Source organism: Xyrauchen texanus, chromosome 28, assembly GCF_025860055.1.
Source record: "Xyrauchen texanus isolate HMW12.3.18 chromosome 28, RBS_HiC_50CHRs, whole genome shotgun sequence".
In the NCBI taxonomy this organism is placed as follows: Eukaryota; Metazoa; Chordata; class Actinopteri; order Cypriniformes; family Catostomidae; genus Xyrauchen; species Xyrauchen texanus.
This window is the reverse complement of record NC_068303.1, coordinates 504,072-524,827: the sequence shown is the minus strand read 5'-3', so window position 1 is coordinate 524,827 and position 20,756 is coordinate 504,072. Positions and strand designations below refer to the sequence as shown.

The window sequence follows — 20,756 nt, the reverse complement described above, 5'->3', positions numbered from 1 at the left end:
CGGAGACTGCCGCGATAACGGGCCGCCAGTGTCTGCGGGTCTATTAATGCGAACAGACACATCTTAATGCACGTATTATATGATACAGATGTGTGTTTAATTAGCTCATGTCCGGCGCTGTAATCATGGATATGCAGCTGGATGTGGGTGCCGCTGGACGCTGTGATGTGATGTAGGGATCGTCCAGGTGTCTATATGGGTCATCTGAATGGAGGAGCTGCTAAAAATGCGGTGACTTGGAGGATTTCAGGGTAAACACGGAGATGAAGCAAAGCTGATTTCCTCTTCAGGTAATGTCTTGGATGTTTCTCTCTCATTAATGCGTTTCCTTTGATGCTGATGCGAGCAGTAGAATTATTGTGCATCTTTTCGTTTCACATCATTAAGATTTTAAGTGCATGCACGGATAATTAGATGCAATAATCGAAAACTCTTATTTTTAAGGACTGTACTCGGTATAGTGCAAGGTCACAATTGTCCCTTTACTTGCTGGAATGTAGATGCATGTCATGTTTCATTGCCAGGAAATCTTTCATAGAGCTCAAGTCTTTACTTACATTAAATATTTAACAAATGCATTACAGTAGTGCAATTCTACATTTAATTCCGTGCAATAACAGAGACCCTCCTGGCATTGGCCTGCATACAGGAATGTGTTTTTAAGTTATTAGATGTGTATGTGAGTGGGACACGGGTAATAGATAATAGTCTCATCACTGATCATATAGATGTGCATTCTTTCACATCATTCTTTTACATTTGAAACTGGATTTAAAATAATTATTCTATATATAAGTGCGACACGGTAAAGTGCTTTAATCAGTGATGTCTCTATTTTTAGGGCATTTGATTGTCGACCAATGAGAAAGACTTGTTTTGCTATGTTTTCCCCTATTAAAGTCAGTGTTAGGGTTACTATAACAAGTAATCCGTTACAGATTACAAACTACTTCTCTAAAATTGTAACCAGATTACATTACTAATTATTTAATTGAAAAAATAATCGCAATCCCAGTTACTTTCTAAAACACATTTTACAGAAAAGTTTAATTTGCTGTCACAGACACTCAAACAGACGTACTTATCCCCTGCAACCCTATAGGGGGCGCTATATCGCAAAGAAGGTTACGCTTAAAGCGTTAAATTCTCCATATATAGAATTCGGGCATATGAGGTATCATTTGAAAGCTTACAATCTGAACTTTTCAGAGATAACATCACTTCTGCATTTATGTTACTTAAAATAATAAAATAAGGCCTCCAAACATACTCGCTGAAATGAGCGCCCCCTAGAGGTAATGGGGTAGAAATATTTATATCAAAATAAAAGTCCTTCACATAGCACAGGGGGCAGTACCGCCACCAGGGGGCATTTAAAAGATGCCAGGGGGCGCTGAGAGCAAATTAGTAATGAGGGGGGCGTTAGGTTACAAATGTGGCACATTTATCAGTCATAATAATCAAACCTATAGTCAAGTTCCTCTTTGCATTAAAACCTTTATCAAGACTTTGGAGTATATCAGTTGGTTCTCAGTTATACGTGTTGGTACGCATTTTTACGTGTGTTTAGAGAAGGTGTAAAGTTTATAATTACAAAAACGCCATAGTTTAGAATATTTATAATTTAGAAATCATGCTACATCTAATCATGGTAGTGCAGAAGATCCATACATCATGTGTTTATGGGCTTGTTACAAATACCACTGTTAAAATTACCAAAAATAAATTATCAATTAAAATAAAAAAGGCAAATGTCAAATATATTTTAAAATATGCTTTTTCATGGTGTAGGCCCCAGATATACTGTAGCTCTCCGTCTCACATTCATGACGCATAAGTCTGCTGAATGTATGAACAAAACGTTACAATTATGCAACGCATCGAAGTTACATTGAGCAAATTAAGCAAACGACACAATGTAACAGTATAAAGACGGCCGAGGAGGAGGCGGGAACTGGGTGAACAGTCCACATAACGGTATAATGATATAAATAAACCGAAAACAACATAAAACTTCCCCCTGAGAGAGCCCCTCCCTGACAGGAAGTTCTTGCCCCTATTTCGCCATTGCAAAACCTTTCTATGAAACTAACCGGAGAAGTTCAATTACACCCGTTATCTCACATTTACACTCAGTGTTTAATTCTGACATTATTTAAATGTTGCCTCGAGCAGATGAACCCTAAATGATGTATTGATAATTCCCCTTATGGTCAGAGTGGATTGTGAGGGGGGTTACTTCACTCGGAGTGTTGAGATCCTTTGAGAATCTGGTTTAATATTTTGGGATTCCCAGATCTCAGTTCTTCAGGTGTTTACAGCTGCACCACCTGCTCTGTGCTGTTTTTGGGAGTAGCACACACCCCCTAAAGCAGCAGATACTCTGGGAGAGATGATTACTGCTTTTGGGAAAGGTCATGAGGCATCAGTGTGTTACTCCTGATAATTCAGAGTCTGGGGCGGAGCTTCAACTTAAGTGATTATGGGAGAAACATTTAAACTTGGTATTGGAGGAGGGGGTGTGGGATCGGATTCTAGAAGATGCAAGGGTGCGACTTATGCAGTTAAAGATATTACACAGATTCTATTGGACCCCCTCTAGATTATATAGGCTTGGTCTTAAAGACACGCCCACCTGCTGGTGATGCCCATCAGAAGATGGGGGCACAACCCATGTTTTTTGGGGGTGTGTTAAGATCCAGGAGTTTTGGTTGGGGGTTCAGAGTATTATGTGTGATGTATTGGGCACTCGGGTTTCATTAAACCCCAGACTCTGTATTTTAGGTGATGGGGCGACACTTAATATTGGGCACAGATATTTGGAAAATCATCGTCAGGGGATGGAAGCCGGCTGGGACACCCTCATAGGGAGTGGTGTGGGGAGATGGCCGAGGTGGCTACGTTTGAGGAATGTTTTTTTAGAAGGATGAGGAATTGGGATTGAAAGTGTGTGTGGGGGGGGGGTGCTTTATTGAGTATGTGTTTTATTGTTTTTTTTTTTATGTATGAATTTATTTTATTTTGATGATCTAGTTGATTGTGACCACAATAGTGCGTGTTTTTGTTGGGGGGCGGGTTTAATGTTGTGTTTGTATGTTTTATGTTTGGAATAAACACAAGCGTACATCTCTCTCTCTCTCTCTCTCTCTCTCTCTCTCTCCCTCTCTGCCTCTCTCTCTCTCTCTCTCTCTCTCCCTCTCTGCCTCTCTCTCTCTCTCTCTCTCTCTCCTCTCTCTCTCTCTCTCCCTCTCTGCCTCTCTCTCCCTCTCTGCCTCTCTCTCCCTCTCTCTCTCTCTCCTCTCTCTCTCTCTCTCTCTCTCTCTCTCTCTCCCTCTCTGCCTCTCTCTCTCTCTCCCTCTCTGCCTCTCTCTCTCTCTCCCTCTCTGCCTCTCTCTCTCTCTCTGCCTCTCTCTCTCTCTCTGCCTCTCTCTCTCTCTCCCTCTCTGCCTCTCTCTCTCTCTCCCTCTCTGCCTCTCTCTCTCCCTCTCTCTCCCTCTCTCTCTCTCCCTCTCTCTCCCTCTCTCTCTCTCCCTCTCTCTCTCTCGAACGGCATCTCCGGCTGCCCATTATCTCACTCTCCCGCTGATCAGCTGATACAGCACCGGCCCGGCCACGCCCTCCTGCTTGTCACACACAAATATTGACTTGTGCATTTTATGTTTTTTTTATTTTTATGGTACAACATAGAAATAAATTAGACTAAGAAATCTTTCTGATTATCATAAGATTATTAACATATACAATACTGAAAAATTAGACCAATTCTTTGCGATTAGTCCACAGTATGTGTGAATGTTGAGCTTTTCAATTTTAATGTGAAAAATTGCTGACGGCAGCCCAAAAATGCACCAGAGTTGGAAGGGACGTTTTTATTTTTTTTCTGATTTTCTCTCTTTTTCTCCCAATTCCCAATGTGCTCCGAGTCCTCGTGGTGGTGTAGTGACTCAATCCGGGTGTTGGAGGACGAATCTCAGTTGCCTCCATGTCTGAGACCATCAAGCCGCACATCTCATCACGTGACTTGTTGAGCGTGTTACCATGGAGACGTAGTGCGTGTGGAGGCTTCACGCTATTCTCTGCGGCATCCACACGCAACTCACCACACGCCCCACCGAGAGCGAGAACCACATTATAGCGACCAGGAGGAGGTTACCCCATGTGACTCTACCCTCCCTAGCAACCGGGCCAATTTGGTTGCTAAGGAGACCTGACTGGAGTCACTCTACTACACTCTGGCCGTTATAGTCGGAGAACTGCATCTCTGTGTGCTGCAGACTAACATCTGATCTCTGATGACCTGATTCATGGTGCAGATCAGATACGAGATATTTAGAGTCATGGTCAGTGCATAGAAGACATAAAAATGCACATTTAAAGGAAATGCTCACACAAAATTTTTAATTCTGTCATTATTTACACACCTGCATGTTGCTCCAAAAACACACACCATAAACACATCATAAGAGTCGTTGTCCACACAACTCATGCTCGCTTTAAAACATGACCGCCGGTGGTGTGGTGGCATCAGTGACGTCAAACCTGTTCTTTAAAAAGCATACGTTGGTATTCCATGGGGAAATGAACAGCACACAGCTGAGTAAATAATGACAGAATATAATGTTTTTTTCTAAATGCCAGTTGAATTTGTGCATAGTTCATTTGAATGTATTGACTGAAGCAGCTGTAAATGTGTGAATCAGATTCTCCAAAACAGCATCCTAACATCAGCAGTCGAGATATCCACGGATCCTCAGCGTCTTCCAAACGTGCATGTTTCCAAACAGCAGTGACTCACGGGATACTCTTTGTGATTCGGTGAGTTTTGGCCTTTGGATATAAAGTTAAAAAAATGCTGCTTGCTCTGAGGCACCCGTTGGCTCATTCACCAGAGGGGAAGTAGCAGCTCTGCTGCCCGCGGAACATCGCACGCTTTGCCAACTAATGCAGCCAGCTGGTTGGCAAACAACACGAGCGCCACAGACTCAAACAGCAGCTGATCACGAGGTCATTTGATATGCAGAGTGTGATATAAACACACTATAAAACACCAACAACACAGGTCATTTGTCACTGAACCGTTGTTTGAGGTTCCTCAATTGGCTTGTTTTATTAGGTGGATCATGATTCTATAAGTATGTGGACAACAGGGATGGGAACTGTAGGGAACTGTAAGAACTGCCGTCAGCAGCCTGTTGCCAAATTATGAATCATTTCAGATTTCAACAGGGCAGATTTAACAAATGAATACAATTCTTGCAAAAGAACCACCTCACAAGAGTCATTTGTTTGGGAATCGGACTATAAACTGGTGTACAGCAGTGCTTCCCAACCCTGTTCCTGCAGACCCTCCAACACTCTCCCTAATCAAACACACCTTCACCTCATCAGCGGCACTGGGTGTGTCCGAAAAGAGAGATATACAAAATGTGCAGTGTTGAGAACCACCGCTGTAGATCATAGAGTCAGTTGTTCCGGAGTCGCACTACACTGGTCACGCTGTGTGTTTCACGCTGTAGATTTAAAAGAACAGGGCACATGTTCACAAAAGAGTTTCATCTTACCATTACGAGTTCTCAAAGGGTTCCTAGCTAAGAGTTGCTATTATTAGCACGCTCTTTCAAATCAGCCAAAGTGATTTATAGACAGCGAACCACTATTAATCAGATAAGACAGACAACGTAATATATATATATATATACACTAGATAGACAGACAGACAGACAGATGATAGATATAAAGATAGACAGGGAGACAGAGAGACAGGCAGTGTACACAGACAGACAGACAGACAGATATATCAATTGATATAGATAGACAGACAGACAGAAAAACAGACAACAGAAAAACAGACAGACAGACAGATCAATAGACAGACAGACAGATAGATAGATCAATAGACAGACAGACAGACAGACAGATAGATAGATCAATAGACCAGACAGACAGACAGATAGATAGATCAATAGACAGACAGACAGACAGACAGATCGATCAATACAGACAGACAGATCAATAGACAGACAGACAGACAGATAGATAGATCAATAGACAGACAGACAGATCGATGTGAAGATAGACAGACAGACAGACAGATCGATGTGAAGATAGACAGACAGGGAGACAGATCGATGTGAAGATAGACAGACAGACAGATCAGATCGATATGAAGATAGATAGACAGACAGACAGACAGATAGATAGAACAATAGACAGACAGATAGATCAATAGACAGACAGATATATCAATTAATAGATAGATAGACAGACAGACAGGGAGATAGACAGATAGATAGATAGACTGACAGAAGGACAGACAGACAGAAAAACAGACAGACAGATAGATCAATATGAAGATAGATAGACAGATAAACAGACAGGGAGACAGAGATCAATAGAAAGACAGATCGATCAATAGACAGACAGACAGACAGATAGATCAGACAGACAGACAGGGAGACTGACAGAAGGACAGACAGACAGAAAAACAGACGACAGAAAAACAGACAGACAGACAGGAGACAGACAGATGATAGATAGATAGACTGACAGATAGATCAATAGACAGACAGACAGACAGATAGATCAATAGACAGACAGACAGACAGCAGCACATATATATATACGGCAGTATAAATCTCTGTTTGACACATCGATACATTCTGTCAATCATTTCCTCTCAATGTCATTTATTTGTAAAGATTCGTTGGCCACGAGGGAACAGTATTTGGTATGTCATATATTGTTGTCTTGTTTATTTCAAGGTTTTATAGTTTAGCACGCTCTCCTTTTTTATTTAAACGCACGCTTGTCTGTGTGAATGCTACAGTGGATGATGGATGTTGCCAGAATAACTCACTTTTATTGTGTATTTGTATATTCAGGTCTCACCCAGACGGCTCTCTATTGTCTGTCATGACAGTATAATGATCCACACGCGCTCATGATCACAGGCGTGATGTATGGGGGTTATTATCACCCGTGACAGCGCTTGACACCCTCACATCTTAAAAACACACATTCAAATCATTTCATATTACTAATGACAGATGCATCAAGAACTGGTGCGCTCGGAGACTTCAATGCATGTTTGCATATGATTTCAGAACGCATAAGACTCCACATCCTGGACTTCCGGTAGTGCGCGAACACTGATGGCAGCGTGAGGGAATTGCTCTCCCAACAGATATTTGTAAAAGCCCCCGAAATATTTAAATATTCAGTTAATCTTTATATAAAACACTACAATGGAGTGTGGGGCAGGAATGGAAACAAAGGCGAAACAAAAGAAAGTTCCAGGACGCGAAGAAAAGACTGGAGAAGAAAAGGGTGAAAAAGAGCCGACAGCTCGCAGTCATGCTAACGCTGAGGGGGAAATTAACCTGGAAAAGATACTCGTTGAGTTAAGAGAATTCAGAAAGGAAAATAATGAAAAACTAGAGGACATAAAGGAGGATTTGAACACTACAAACAAGAGAATCGAAGACGCTGAGAATCGTATCGTGGAAGCCGAGGAACAAATTCAACACACTGGTGAGGTGCTGTCTGAACTGCTGAAACTCCTGGCTCAGCTCGAAGCGAAGTTAACTGATCAAGAAGGCAGGTCGAGGCGAGATAACATTCGAATATACGGAATTCCAGAGGGCAGTGAAAATGGTTCATCGACTATCAAATTTATTGAAGACTTGCTGAAGGATGGGTTGGGGCTTGACCCAACGACGGATCTCCATATTCAGAGGGCTCATAGAGCTTTAGCCCCAAAGCCAATGGACAATATGAGACCATGCTCCGTTATCGCTAAATTCCTGAGCTCCAAGACGAAAGAAGAGATCTTGGGACAGATGTGGAAAAAAGGAGGGCTGAAATGGAACAATGCAAGAATTACATGTGACCACGATTACCCCCCTGATGTCCTAAAGAAACGAAAAGAATATGCACAAGCAAAATCAGTGCTGAAGGAAAAAAAGATTAGATTCCAAACTCCATATCCAGCGAAACTCCGGGTGTTTTACGAAGGCGAGACAGTGCTCTATAATTCTGCGGAAGAGGCAACAAAGGACATGAAGGACAGAGGCCTTCAGGTGGATATCATCCGACCGCAACAGACGCCACTGGAACGCCTTCAGCGCCGAGCTTGGTCGACGAAAAGAGGGCGAGGAGGGAGTCAATTGGAAACCGATACAACACCGGACTATGTGGAGCGACTGAAAACTTTCAGACGAAAATAATTAGAAAGTGAGCTCGCACACTGACCGGTTCAACGGATGTAACTTTAATGCCAGGAAAATGACGGGACGGCATATGCAGGTCAGGGGATGTGTTTATTTGGAACTTTTTTTTTTTTTAATAAACCTTGGCAGAATAAGTTAACTATACGAGAAGAACGGTAGCCCTTTCCAAGTGCTAGTTACTCATAGTTTAATGTTGGGAGACCTTAAAATTGTATCACAAGGTGCCATTATATGACAACGTGCCATAGAGGGCCCTCACTTCAGCTTGCAGGTGTGAGGCTTTTCCCTCAGAGCCAAATTTTCATTCAGGCTCGAATAAGATCCAAAGATTGGGGATCTCTTCTATGGGAGTCACTTTACATGATACATGTTCTTGTTCATGTTTTTGTTTTTTGTTTTACATTGTTCAAAGCCCTGTGGTTCTATTACTGGGTAAATAGAAGTACAGTTGCGTTTATGTGTACGAAGGTGTTAATAATAATTATACATAATACATGGTTGGCATAGAGCAAGTGTTTAAATTATCGTGTCGAATGCAGCACTAAGATCTAAAAGCACTAGAAGAGAAATGCAGCCGCGATCAGATGATGAGAGTCATGTGTAACTCTGATAAGTTCAGTCTCTGTACTGTGATGAGGCCTAAATCCTGATTGAAATTCTTCATATATACTATTTCTCTGTAGAAATGAACATATTTGGGAGGATACTACCTTTTCTAGTATTTTTGACATAAAGGGGAGATTTGAAATCGGTCTATAATTAGCAAGTTCTCGAGGATTAAGTTGTGGCTTCTTAATTAGCGGTTTGATAATTGCCATTTTAAAGTTTCTTGGGACATGTCCCAAGGATAGCGAGGAGTTAATGATATTAAGAAGAGGTTCTGAGATTACAGGAGATACCTCTTTTAAGAGCTTAGTTGGTATTGGATCTAACAAACAAGTTGTGGCTTTTGATGTTTCGATACATTTTGTTAGCTCTTCATGACCTATGATAGCGAAGGATTGAAGTTGCACATGAGGGAAATTATTAGACACTGTTTTCTGAGGTGCTATGACAGATGATTGCATAATTCCAATTTTATTTCTGATTATTTCAATTTTATCTGTGAAGAAATTCATGAAGTCATAACTCTTGAGCTGTGACGCAATATCTGGTTCTGTTGAGGCTTTATTCCTAACCAATTTAGCCACAGTACTGAATAAACATCTAGGATTGTTGTGGTTATTTTCTATGAGTTTACTAAAATATGCTGACCTGGCAGCTTTGAGTGCGTGTTTGTAGCTACAGACACTATCCTTCCATGCACCCTGAAATACTTCTAATTTAGTATTTTTCCACATGCGCTCCATTTTCCGAGCTGCTCTCTTGAGAGCATGAGTGTGATCATTGTACCATGGTGCAGGGCTTATTTCTTTAATTTTCTTTAATCGAAGTGCAGCGACAATATCAAGAGTGCTAGAGAAGACTGCATTTATATTTTGTGTTATTTCATCAAGTTCTTCTGGGCTTTGGGGTTTATTGAGTATATGAGCTAGATCTGGAAGAGTATTAGTGAAGCTATCTTTAGTGGTGGAAAGAATGGTTCTACCTGAACGATAGTGTGGTGTAGATTGAGTAACATTAGCTGATTGCAGCATGCAAGAGACGAGGTAATGATCCGAGATGTCATCGCTCTGCTGCAGAATTTCTATATTATCAACATCAACTCCATATGAAAGAATTAAATCTAGCGTATGATTATGGCGATGAGTTGGTCCTGTTACATTTTGTCTGACTCCAAGAGAGTTGAGAATATCGATAAATGCTAATCCCAGTGTATCATTTTCATTATCTATGTGAATGTTGAAGTCACCAACAATTAAAGCTCTATCTTACAGTAACTACAAGATCTGATAGAAAGTTTGCAAATTCACTAAGGATATCTGAATAAGGCCCGGGTGATCTATACACTGTAGCAAGGGTAAAGGACGACAGAGAATTTTTATTTATATTTGTATTTGATGGTGTCACCTTAAGCATTATTAGTTCAAAAGACTTACATTTATATCCTGTCCTCTGAGTAACACCAAAAACTTCACTGTAAATTGTAGCAACACCTCCTCCTCGACCCTTCAGACGAGGCTCATGTTTATAACAATAACCTGGGGGAGTAGATTCATTTAAACTAATATATTCATCCGGTTTAAGCCAGGTTTCAGTCAAACAGAGCACATCCAATCTATGATCTGTAATCATTTCATTGACAATTAGTGCTTTGGTAGAAAGAGATCTAATGTTTAGTAGCCCTATTTTTATATAATGTACATTTTTAATTTGTTTGTTTTGTTCAAGTTTGACCTTAATAAAATTTTTTCTAAATGATTTAGTGAGGGTTTTGTGTTTGGTAGTTCGTGGAACAGACACAGTCTCTATGAGATATCTAGGTGATACAGTCTCTATGTGTTGTAGTTTATGTGACCTGTGTGACGTCTCAAGGCAGCTAGCAGACGATCGGATTAGCCAGTTTGTCTGCTTCCTGACCTGGGCCACAGTTAGTCAAATACTATCATTATTAAGACTATGAGCCAAATTACTAGAGAGGAGAGCGGCACCTTCCCTGGAGGGATGGAGTCCGTCTCTCTTCAGCAGGTCAGGTCTACCCCAAAAACTCTTCCAATGGTCTATAAATCCTATTTTATTCTGCAGACACCACTCAGACATCCAGCCATTCAGTGACACTAATCTACTATAAACCTCGTCACCATGATGAGCAGGGTGGGGACCAGAGCATATTACAGTGTCTGACATCGTTTTTGCAAATGCCCACACCTCTTTAACATAATCTTTAGTGATCTCCGACTGGTGAAGCCGGACATCGTTAGTGCCGACATGGATAACAATATTAGAAAATGTACGTTTAGCATTAGGCAGCTCTTGTAAATTTGATTTGAAGTCAGACGCTCTGGCCCCCGAAATGCAATTAACAACAGTGGCTGGAGTCTCTATTTCCACGTTCCTTACAATAGAATCACCGATAACAAGGGCTCTTTCAACATGATTCTCAGTGGGTGTATCACTGAGTGGGGAGAATTTATTGGAAACCCTAACAGGAGCAGGAGAGTGGTGTCTCTTTGCTGAACGAGTATGCCGCCGAGACGTCACCCAAATGCCCTGCTGCAGGGGCTCTATAACCGGAACCAAAGTGTTTGTGTTGCTCTCTGTACTGCCCGCATCCGAAACAGTATCTAACGGCTTCTCTTTCTCACTGACCTCCACTAGTGTTCGGATGCGAGTCTCTAACTCATTAACCTTCTCCGTCAGCCTGACTAATTCCTTACATTTATCACAAGTGAATCCCTCACTGCTGACGGAGGAGGCTATTTTAAACATGTGACATGCAATGCATGAACAAATAACATGAGCCGATGCCATGACTTACCGCAAATTGTTCGTTGTTCCTGAGCGGTGAGGGTTTTGAGATTGATTTGAATCCCTCACAAAATGGTTTGTTGTTGGTGGTGGTTGTTCTGATAATCTGTGTACCGCAGAGGAGAAAAAACGGGTGCACGCTGAAAAAATGCACGCAGTTTAACCGCGATAAAAATAGAACGCGGATACAGGTGGAATATGCGCGCAGTTGAATCCCGATAAGAGAATAATATGGGAAGACCCGATGCGTGCTTAAAAATGGCAGATGTTTAAGGATTAAAGGCTACAAACACAGACTCTAGCTAGGTGTCAGCAGCAACCGGTAAAATACACGCAGATGAAACGGGAGAAAAAGCGGAAGGATCTGAAATGCGGTAAAATGACAAAGGATATAACTATGAACGATGACTATAACGTTGAACGTAGGAGAATAAGCAGTGCTAAGCAGGCCACAAACAAACTCTCGTGCAGCGCGTGCGTGCTGTGCCATCAGAAACAAATACAAATACACGACACAGACTCAATGATGACTCAAATGACACAGAATGAAACTCATTCTGTGAAATCTCATGAGTAAAATCATGTCTGCATGCTATGCAAACCTTTAGTCATTGTTGTGTTTGCATGTGTAATTAGTTCTTATGTACAATTATTATCTTTTATTTGTTTGGAGATGTTTTTGGACACTATGATACATTATATTTGTAATGCTGTAACTTTTGATTGATTTGTCGTATCAACACATCATCTCAGATACAGCTGATACAATTGGGAACAAACAAAAGCAGTTTATCTGAGCCACCTCATTTACACCCAGAAATATATAATGTCAAATCAGAAAAACAAGGTAAAAAATTTGAATTTTGTGATTTCGTTAGGCTGACAGTCTCAGAATGTATCATAATCATTTAAATATTTGAATAGTTTTCTTTGCAATGATATCAAAAACTTGTCCCTCCTTGTTTTTCTCTTTTGTGGTGTTATAAGTCTTTAATTATGCTTAGAGATTAAAGGGTTAAACAAGAAAAATGATATTTCATTAGGGTGAGAAAAATAGATGTTTTCCCCTTTGAATGAAGTTTATTTTTCTTTCCCCTTTGGCAAATAATACATTTCGTTAGATTTGTCTGAAAACAAGACTTTATATTTTGTGTAAATGTGATTGGCATGTAAATGTATCTTGCTTTAAGGATGTTTAGATATTTTACTGTAAAACAAGACAAAGATAATCATGTTTAAAAATGTTTTTTATGTGTGATTATATGGTTCGTTAGATTTTTTTTACAAGTATTTTTTTTCACGCCATCTGCAGTTTAATACACGCCAAACTTAAACATTCATGATCTTTGCAAATAATCAATCTAATAAAATCCATAGTTGGCATGAAATGTTATATCCTGTTAAGGACTTGATAGCCATTGAAACAACACGTTTCCTTGTCCGGCTTTAGTAATATATGTAACCCGAGGAGTTGAGTACAGCTGAGGAAAATCAATGCGACGGGAACGCAGCGTAGCATCTGTGTTGATCCGCTCGATCTTTGTCTTTAGAGACATCAGTCTCATTCTGATGAGTAACTGGATGTCCAGATGAGTCTTTCATCTCTCCAAACACAAAGACTTGATCACAAACGGTGCATCAGTGGAGCTGCACTTTAGTGGCAATGTCTAAGAAAGCTTCTTTAACATCCGATTAGCCTACAGTGGCCTCAGAAAGCATTTTGACACTTAAGACACTGCAAATGTCTGCATTAGAAACATCAAAACAAGCAAAACATTGAACGTGTATTCATCACTTACTCACCCTTGTGTTGTTCTAAACCCTTATGACTTTCAGTGGAACACAGAAGAAAAGATTTGAAAGAATGTTCTGTTCTGTTCCTTTAAATGAAAACAATCAAAATACTGTTCAAAATGAAAAACAGAAGTATTTGCTCTCTAACACTTTTTAAACATTAGTGCTCATGTTGAGAGTGACCTTCATAAATCCACTGTGAATCACCACAACACCAGCTCATTTAAAGTCACTGAGTGAACAGATCCAGAAATGCACATCACACTTGCTTTCATATTATGAGCATTTTAAGTGGAACTTCAGGGCGCACATAACAAAAGGCAGTATACTCCTAAAAGTTGACATAAAGGAACTTTTAGCAGATATATGCAAACTTAGTGCTTTTCTTGACATGAACTACAAATATTGATGACTCAACTTGCATGCAAAGGTGTATATAAACCTAAAATGCCTTTGAATAACAACAGGAAGTAGCAATCTTGGTTCAAAACTGTGACAAATTCTAAGCTATTATTAATAAGCTATTCGGTTACTCCTGTCAAGTCAACCAAATTTCTGAATTTCTTCATTTTGTTAATGCTTTGTCTGAAGAAAGATAAACATAAATCATGATGAAATCCAAAATATTAAATGCAATGGATGAATATTTACGGAGTAATCCATTATTTAGTTGAGGATGGCCAAAATGACCATTTTCGCTTATGATTTTGGAGCAAAACTACCATTTAAAAAAATTAGCTTAGAGAGGTGTCAGCATCATTATTTTATTTGTACACAGAGATTGGTAGATCTGTTACTAATACAAGCTGACTTCAGCACCTCTTGTTGCATTATATACCAATGGTGACCGTTCAAAAATGGGAAAAAGCACTTTTTCGTGTCCTTTTTCCAAAGTTTGAGTGCCTATAACTCCAGAATTATTAAAGATATCTTAATATACTTTTAGATTCTGGTTTAGAACAAACTTTTCTTTTGGTATCTTCATTTGTAAGGCCATACATGGGTAAATCCCAGAGATGTGGGGCTCTCAATGTGGCTCCATGCTTAAATTTAACCCATTTACAATACTATCAAGTGTTTGTTTGTTTTTTCATTTTTGGACTCACACCTTTGGAAAATAATACGACAAGAGGTGCTGAAGTCCACTGATGATAGTAATAGACCTACCTATCTCTGTGTAAAAATAAATTAATGGTGCTGACACCTTTCTAAGGTTATTTGTTTTACCTGTAGTTTTGCTCAAAAATCATTGCTGAAAATGGTCATTTTGACCCCCCTCTACAAAATAATGGATTACACAGTAAATATTCAAACATTGCATTTATTATTATGTCTTCCATCATCATTTATGTTTATTTTTTACCCCCAAAAAATATCCAAAACTAAATTTTGAGAAAGGGACTTCTGATTGAACGGACACAGAATGACCCTATTGGCAAAGAAACTGTGTTTGGGGACTTTCAAGATGCCACTGAGCTCATCAAACTCACTATTGATCTGATAAATCGGTATTATCCATTTTCTGAAATGCTTCTCTGTTCTCTTCCCGCACAGGTTGTTTAACCAGTACCCAGAACCCAGATGGAGATGCTACTGGTTTATCTGACGGTTCTCGTCATGGCATTGAAAGCTCATAAGGTCCAGGTGTGCCCCAAGCGTTGCATCTGTCAGGTGCTGTCGCCCAATCTGGCCACCTTGTGTGATAAAAAGGGGCTTCTCTTCGTCCCTCCGAACATCGACAGACGCACCGTTGAGCTTCGACTGGGCGACAATTTCATCACAAGCGTCAAGCGGAAGGATTTCTCTAATATGACCAAACTGGTGGACCTGACGCTCTCCAGGAACACGATAGGATCTATCGTACCTCATGCGTTCAACGATCTAGAGAACTTACGCGCTCTTCATCTGGATAGCAACCGACTGACGCATATAACAAACGACACGTTCAGCGGCATGTCCAAGCTGCACCATCTAATCCTTAACAACAACCAGCTCATGTATATCTACATTGGAGCGTTCAACGACCTCCTGGCGCTAGAAGAACTGGATCTGTCGTACAACAATCTTGAGAGCGCCCCTTGGGTCGCCATTCAACGTATGATCAGCCTGCACACGTTGAATCTGGACCACAACATGATCAATTACATACCCGAAGAGACCTTCTCCGGCCTGCAGAAACTCAAGCGTCTGGACGTCACCTCCAACAAACTTCACAAGCTACCGCCCGATCCGGTCTTCCAGCGCGCAGGCGTCCTGGCCACATCAGGCGTTTTGGGCCCGTCCTCATTCGCGCTCAGCTTCGGCGGAAACCCGCTTCACTGTAACTGCGAGTTATTGTGGCTCAGGAGGCTTCGGCGAGAAGATGACCTGGAGACGTGTGCGGCGCCGGAGCATCTCACCGGAAGGTATTTCTGGACCGTGTCTGAGGAGGAGTTCCTGTGTGAACCTCCGCTCATCACGCGACACTCGCAGGAAACCCGGGCTTTGGAAGGACAGCGAGTTTTATTGCGCTGTAAAGCACGTGGTGACCCAGACCCCATCATCCACTGGATAGCCCCTGATGGAAAGCTGGTGTCCAACTCGAGCCGCACTGTGGTCCACAGCGATGGTACCTTAGACATCGTCATCAGTACAGTGAAGGATTCTGGCTCTTTCACCTGTGTGGCTTCAAATCCGTCCGGAGAGGCTCAGCAGACAGTGGACCTCCTCATCACGAAGCTTCCACATTTCTCCAATGACACCAGTATGGTCCAGGAGCCTGACCCGGGCTCGTCTGACATCGCTACTTCTGCAAAGACAGGAGGAGATGGTGGTTCTTCAATGGGCAACACTAAAGGTGGACAGGAGAAGCGAGTACTGATCTCTGAAATCACCTCCTCCACGGCTCTCGTGAAGTTCAACTTTCAGCGGAACATTCCGGGAATTCGAATGTTTCAGGTCCAATACAATGGCACTTATGATGACTCTCTGGTGTACAGGTGAGTCATTATGAATTCAATATGCATAACATACATGCAACACCATGTTAACATACATGCAACACCATGTTAACATACATGCAACACCCTCATACATGTAACACCATGTTAACATACATGCAACACCCTCATACATGCAACACCATGTTAACACACATGCAACACCCTCATATATGTAACACCATGTTAACATACATGCAACACCCTCATACATGCAACACCATGTTAACATACATGCAACACCCTCATACATGCAACACCATGTTAACACACATGCAACACCCTCATATATGTAACACCATGTTAACATACATGCAACACCCTCATACATGCAACACCATGTTAACATACATGCAACACCCTCATACATGCAACACCATGTTAACAAACATGTAACACTATGTTAACATACATGCAACACCCTCATACATGCAACACCATGTTAACATACATGCAACACCCTCATACATGCAACACCATGTTAACAAACATTTAACACCATGTTAACAAACATGTAACACTATGTTAACATACATGCAACACCCTCATACATGCAACACCATGTTAACATACATGCAACACCCTCATACATGCAACACCATGTTAACAAACATGTAACACTATGTTAACATACATGCAACACCCTCATACATGCAACACCATGTTAACATACATGCAACACCCTCATACATGCAACACCATGTTAACATACATGCAACACCCTCATACATGCAACACCATGTTAACAAACATTTAACACCATGTTAACAAACATGTAACACTATGTTAACATACATGCAACACCCTCATACATGAAACACCATGTTAACATACATGCAACACCCTCATACATGAAACACCATGTTAACATACATGCAACACCCTCATACATGCAACACCATGTTAACATACATGCAACACCCTCATACATGAAACACCACCAAGACACCACTGTTGGGCCCTTGAGCAAGGCCCTTGAACCTATCTGCTCCAGGGGCGCTGTATCATGGCTGACCCTGCACTCTGACCCCAGCTTAGCTGGGATATGTGAAAAATAAATAATTTCACCATGTATATGCAGAAATGTATGTATAATGTGTGACAATTGAACAATTTATTTTATTTATTTAACACCATGTTAACATACATGCAACACCATGTTAACATACATGTAACACCATGTTAACATACATGCAACACCATGTTAACATACATGCAACACCATGTTAACATACATGCAACACCATGTTAACATACATGTAACACCATGTTAACATACATGCAACACCATGTTAACATACATGTAACACCATGTTAACATACATGCAACACCATGTTAACATACATGCAACACCATGTTAACATACATGCAACACCATGTTAACATACATGCAACACCATGTTAACATACATGCAACACCATGTTAACATACATGCAACACCATGTTAACATACATGCAACACCATGTTAACATACATGCAACACCATGTTAACATACATGCAACACCATGTTAACATACATGCAACACCATGTTAACATACATGCAACACCATGTTAACATACATGCAACACCATGTTAACATACATGCAACACCATGTTAACATACATGCAACACCATGTTAACATACATGCAACACCATGTTAACATACATGCAACACCATGTTAACATACATGCAACACCATGTTAACATACATGCAACACCATGTTAACATACATGCAACACCATGTTAACATACATGTAACACCATGTTAACATACATGTAACACCATGTTAACATACATGCAACACCATGTTAACATACATGCAACACCATGTTAACATACATGCAACACCATGTTAACATACATGCAACACCATGTTAACATACATGTAACACCATGTTAACATACATGTAACACCATGTTAACATACATGTAACACCATGTTAACATACATGCAACACCATGTTAACATACATGCAACACCATGTTAACATACATGTAACACCATGTTAACATACATGCAACACCATGTTAACATACATCAACTGAATATTTGTATTTATTTAATTTCATTTTATGCACATTTATGCAACAATATAACACTGTTCTGTATATGGTTTATGTGTGTCGTTTGTTCTATCGTGGACCGAGGAAACAACATCAGTTTAAAAATACGCTGACTTTAAAATTCGTGATCTGATAGGTGTGGGTGAGAAACAGATACATTTTTAGGTCCTTTTTTACTATAAATTCTCCTCCCTGCCCAGTAGGTGGTGATATGTGAGGAATGTGGAAGTGAAAGTGGAGATATTAATATTGCTCTCCATATCTGCATACTTTGGAAAATGATGACGTTAAGAAATAAAGGAAATACCTACACATCTCTGTCTCTCTCTCTCTTTGCAGAATGATTCCTCCTACCAGTAAAAGCATCATCGTGAACAATCTGGCAGCGGGCATGACGTACGACCTCTGCGTTTTGGCCATTTACGATGACGCCTTGACTGCGCTGACAGTGACTCGTGTGGTGGGCTGCGTTCACTTCGCCACTGAGCCGCAGTACCTCCGCTGCCACTTCATGCAGTCGCAGTTCCTCGGCGGCACCATCGTCGTCATCATCGGGGGCATCATCGTCGCTTCTGTACTGGCTTTCATCACCTTCCTCATCATGCGCTACAGAGTGTGCCACCAGGACGGAGCCGATAAAGGGGTTGAACTGGGCGACATCCGTTCTCAGTCCAGGACGGAGCAGCTGCAGGTGTGTGGAGTCATCAAGTCCATGTCCAAACAGCTCCTGAGTCCAGAGCGGGACACGTGTCAGATGGAGTCAATACCAGTCTCGACATGCACAGCAACGTCCCGACCGTCCAAACCCGCCATCCCTGACTGCACCGTCACCACCTCCGCTGCGAGTCACAGCTGGCACCCAGCGTCTCCCAGTCCCCTGCGGCCAGCGCGAGCGGACTCGCTCACCTCCAACAAGACAGACACACAACTCAATGTGGAGTCGGAAAATGCCAACAAGAACAACTCGGCCAAGGTGCATCCCAAACCCACCGTCCGGGCCTACTCCACCATGGTGACACCAGTGTCGAGAAGAGCACAACTCCAGAACCTCCACAACTACCAGACGGTGCCCGTGGGGTGCGTGAGGGTCAGCCGGCGGCATTCTCTGAATGTAGACTCATGCAAACAGCCCAGTTATGCCAGTTACCAACAGCAGACGGGCGACCTGCGCTCCAAACGTAGCCTGTCGATGAGCGGCAGTGATATTCCACAGATGGACGCCGAGGAGCGCCGCAGCGGGAGATCATCACTGTCCCAGTCTGAGTGGGTTCTGGAAAGCACATTATAATGGAGAGTTTTGCACTTCACTTGTTGTTTTATAATAGCGTTTCATTCCGTTATAGACTGTAACGTTTAAAATCGTTGGTTTCCTGCTCGGCGACTCTTCAGTCGTAAGAAACGCTCTGACGGAAAGGACTGGTATAAGCCAATGTTTTTTTAAGCACAAATGAAATACTGTTTCCTGCAATAGTACAATAATACTATGACTTGTATATTTCTTTGTTTTATGGAATAATACAAACACTGCATACAAACATGTAACGTTGTGTAAAATAAAATGTGAAAACTCTGTACGTGCTCATGTGGTGATACACAGACCTAGATATAGCACTTATTAAATTGTTAGTTATACTAATTGTGACATGCTACAGAATGACTTGAAGTGCAAATTTCAGTGAGTGTTTAATACATTTTAATGTGCTCCTGAAATGGAAAAATGATTATTCTTCATCACAGATACTCTGGAGCTGATTTCAACTTGCTTTAAGACCTATGAATGACTTTTACACTCTCATTTTACTGATTTATTCCTCTTGTAAAAATATTAAGATCAGTTTACCTGAGAAACAGGTAATTGCATGAGAGATAAGACTTGTTTTCAGATGATGCAAAATAAATTTAAGTGTATTTTATCTGGATACATTTTTACTTGTTTTAACCCTTTATGCTTGGATGGAAAAAAAAGTCCAAATATTAATAATTGCAGTCTTGACCAACAAAATTCACAATGCATGTGACATTATGACCAAAACTGAACATGTGCTTTAAAATCTGCAGACAAATCAGAAATATTCCGATTCGATAATCTATTAAAAAATGTGCAGTGTACATATTTTTAATCAGTAAAACCATTAAACTGATCAAATATTCATGTGTCATATGTTGTTGGAAAGATCTCAAAGAGTAAAATACAACCAGACTATTTGTTTTACTCACAGACAAACATATAGTGAGTAACAGATAAATATATGTCTTTAACAATTATGTTGGTGTTGCTTATAATTTCACGAAAC

General features: G+C 40.9%; 1 protein-coding gene across 1 annotated transcript; it reads left to right on the top strand.

The window, feature by feature from the left end:
• Positions 1–16: 16 nt before the first annotated feature.
• Positions 17–20,332, top strand: lrfn5b (leucine rich repeat and fibronectin type III domain containing 5b). The gene is made up of 3 exons (XM_052095639.1): positions 17–290; positions 14,985–16,408; positions 18,802–20,332. The coding sequence occupies exons 2-3, from the start codon at positions 15,012–15,014 to the stop codon at positions 19,748–19,750; spliced, it is 2,346 nt and encodes a 781-aa protein (XP_051951599.1). The 5' UTR covers positions 17–290; positions 14,985–15,011; the 3' UTR covers positions 19,751–20,332.
• The last annotated feature ends 424 nt before the right edge of the window (positions 20,333–20,756 follow it).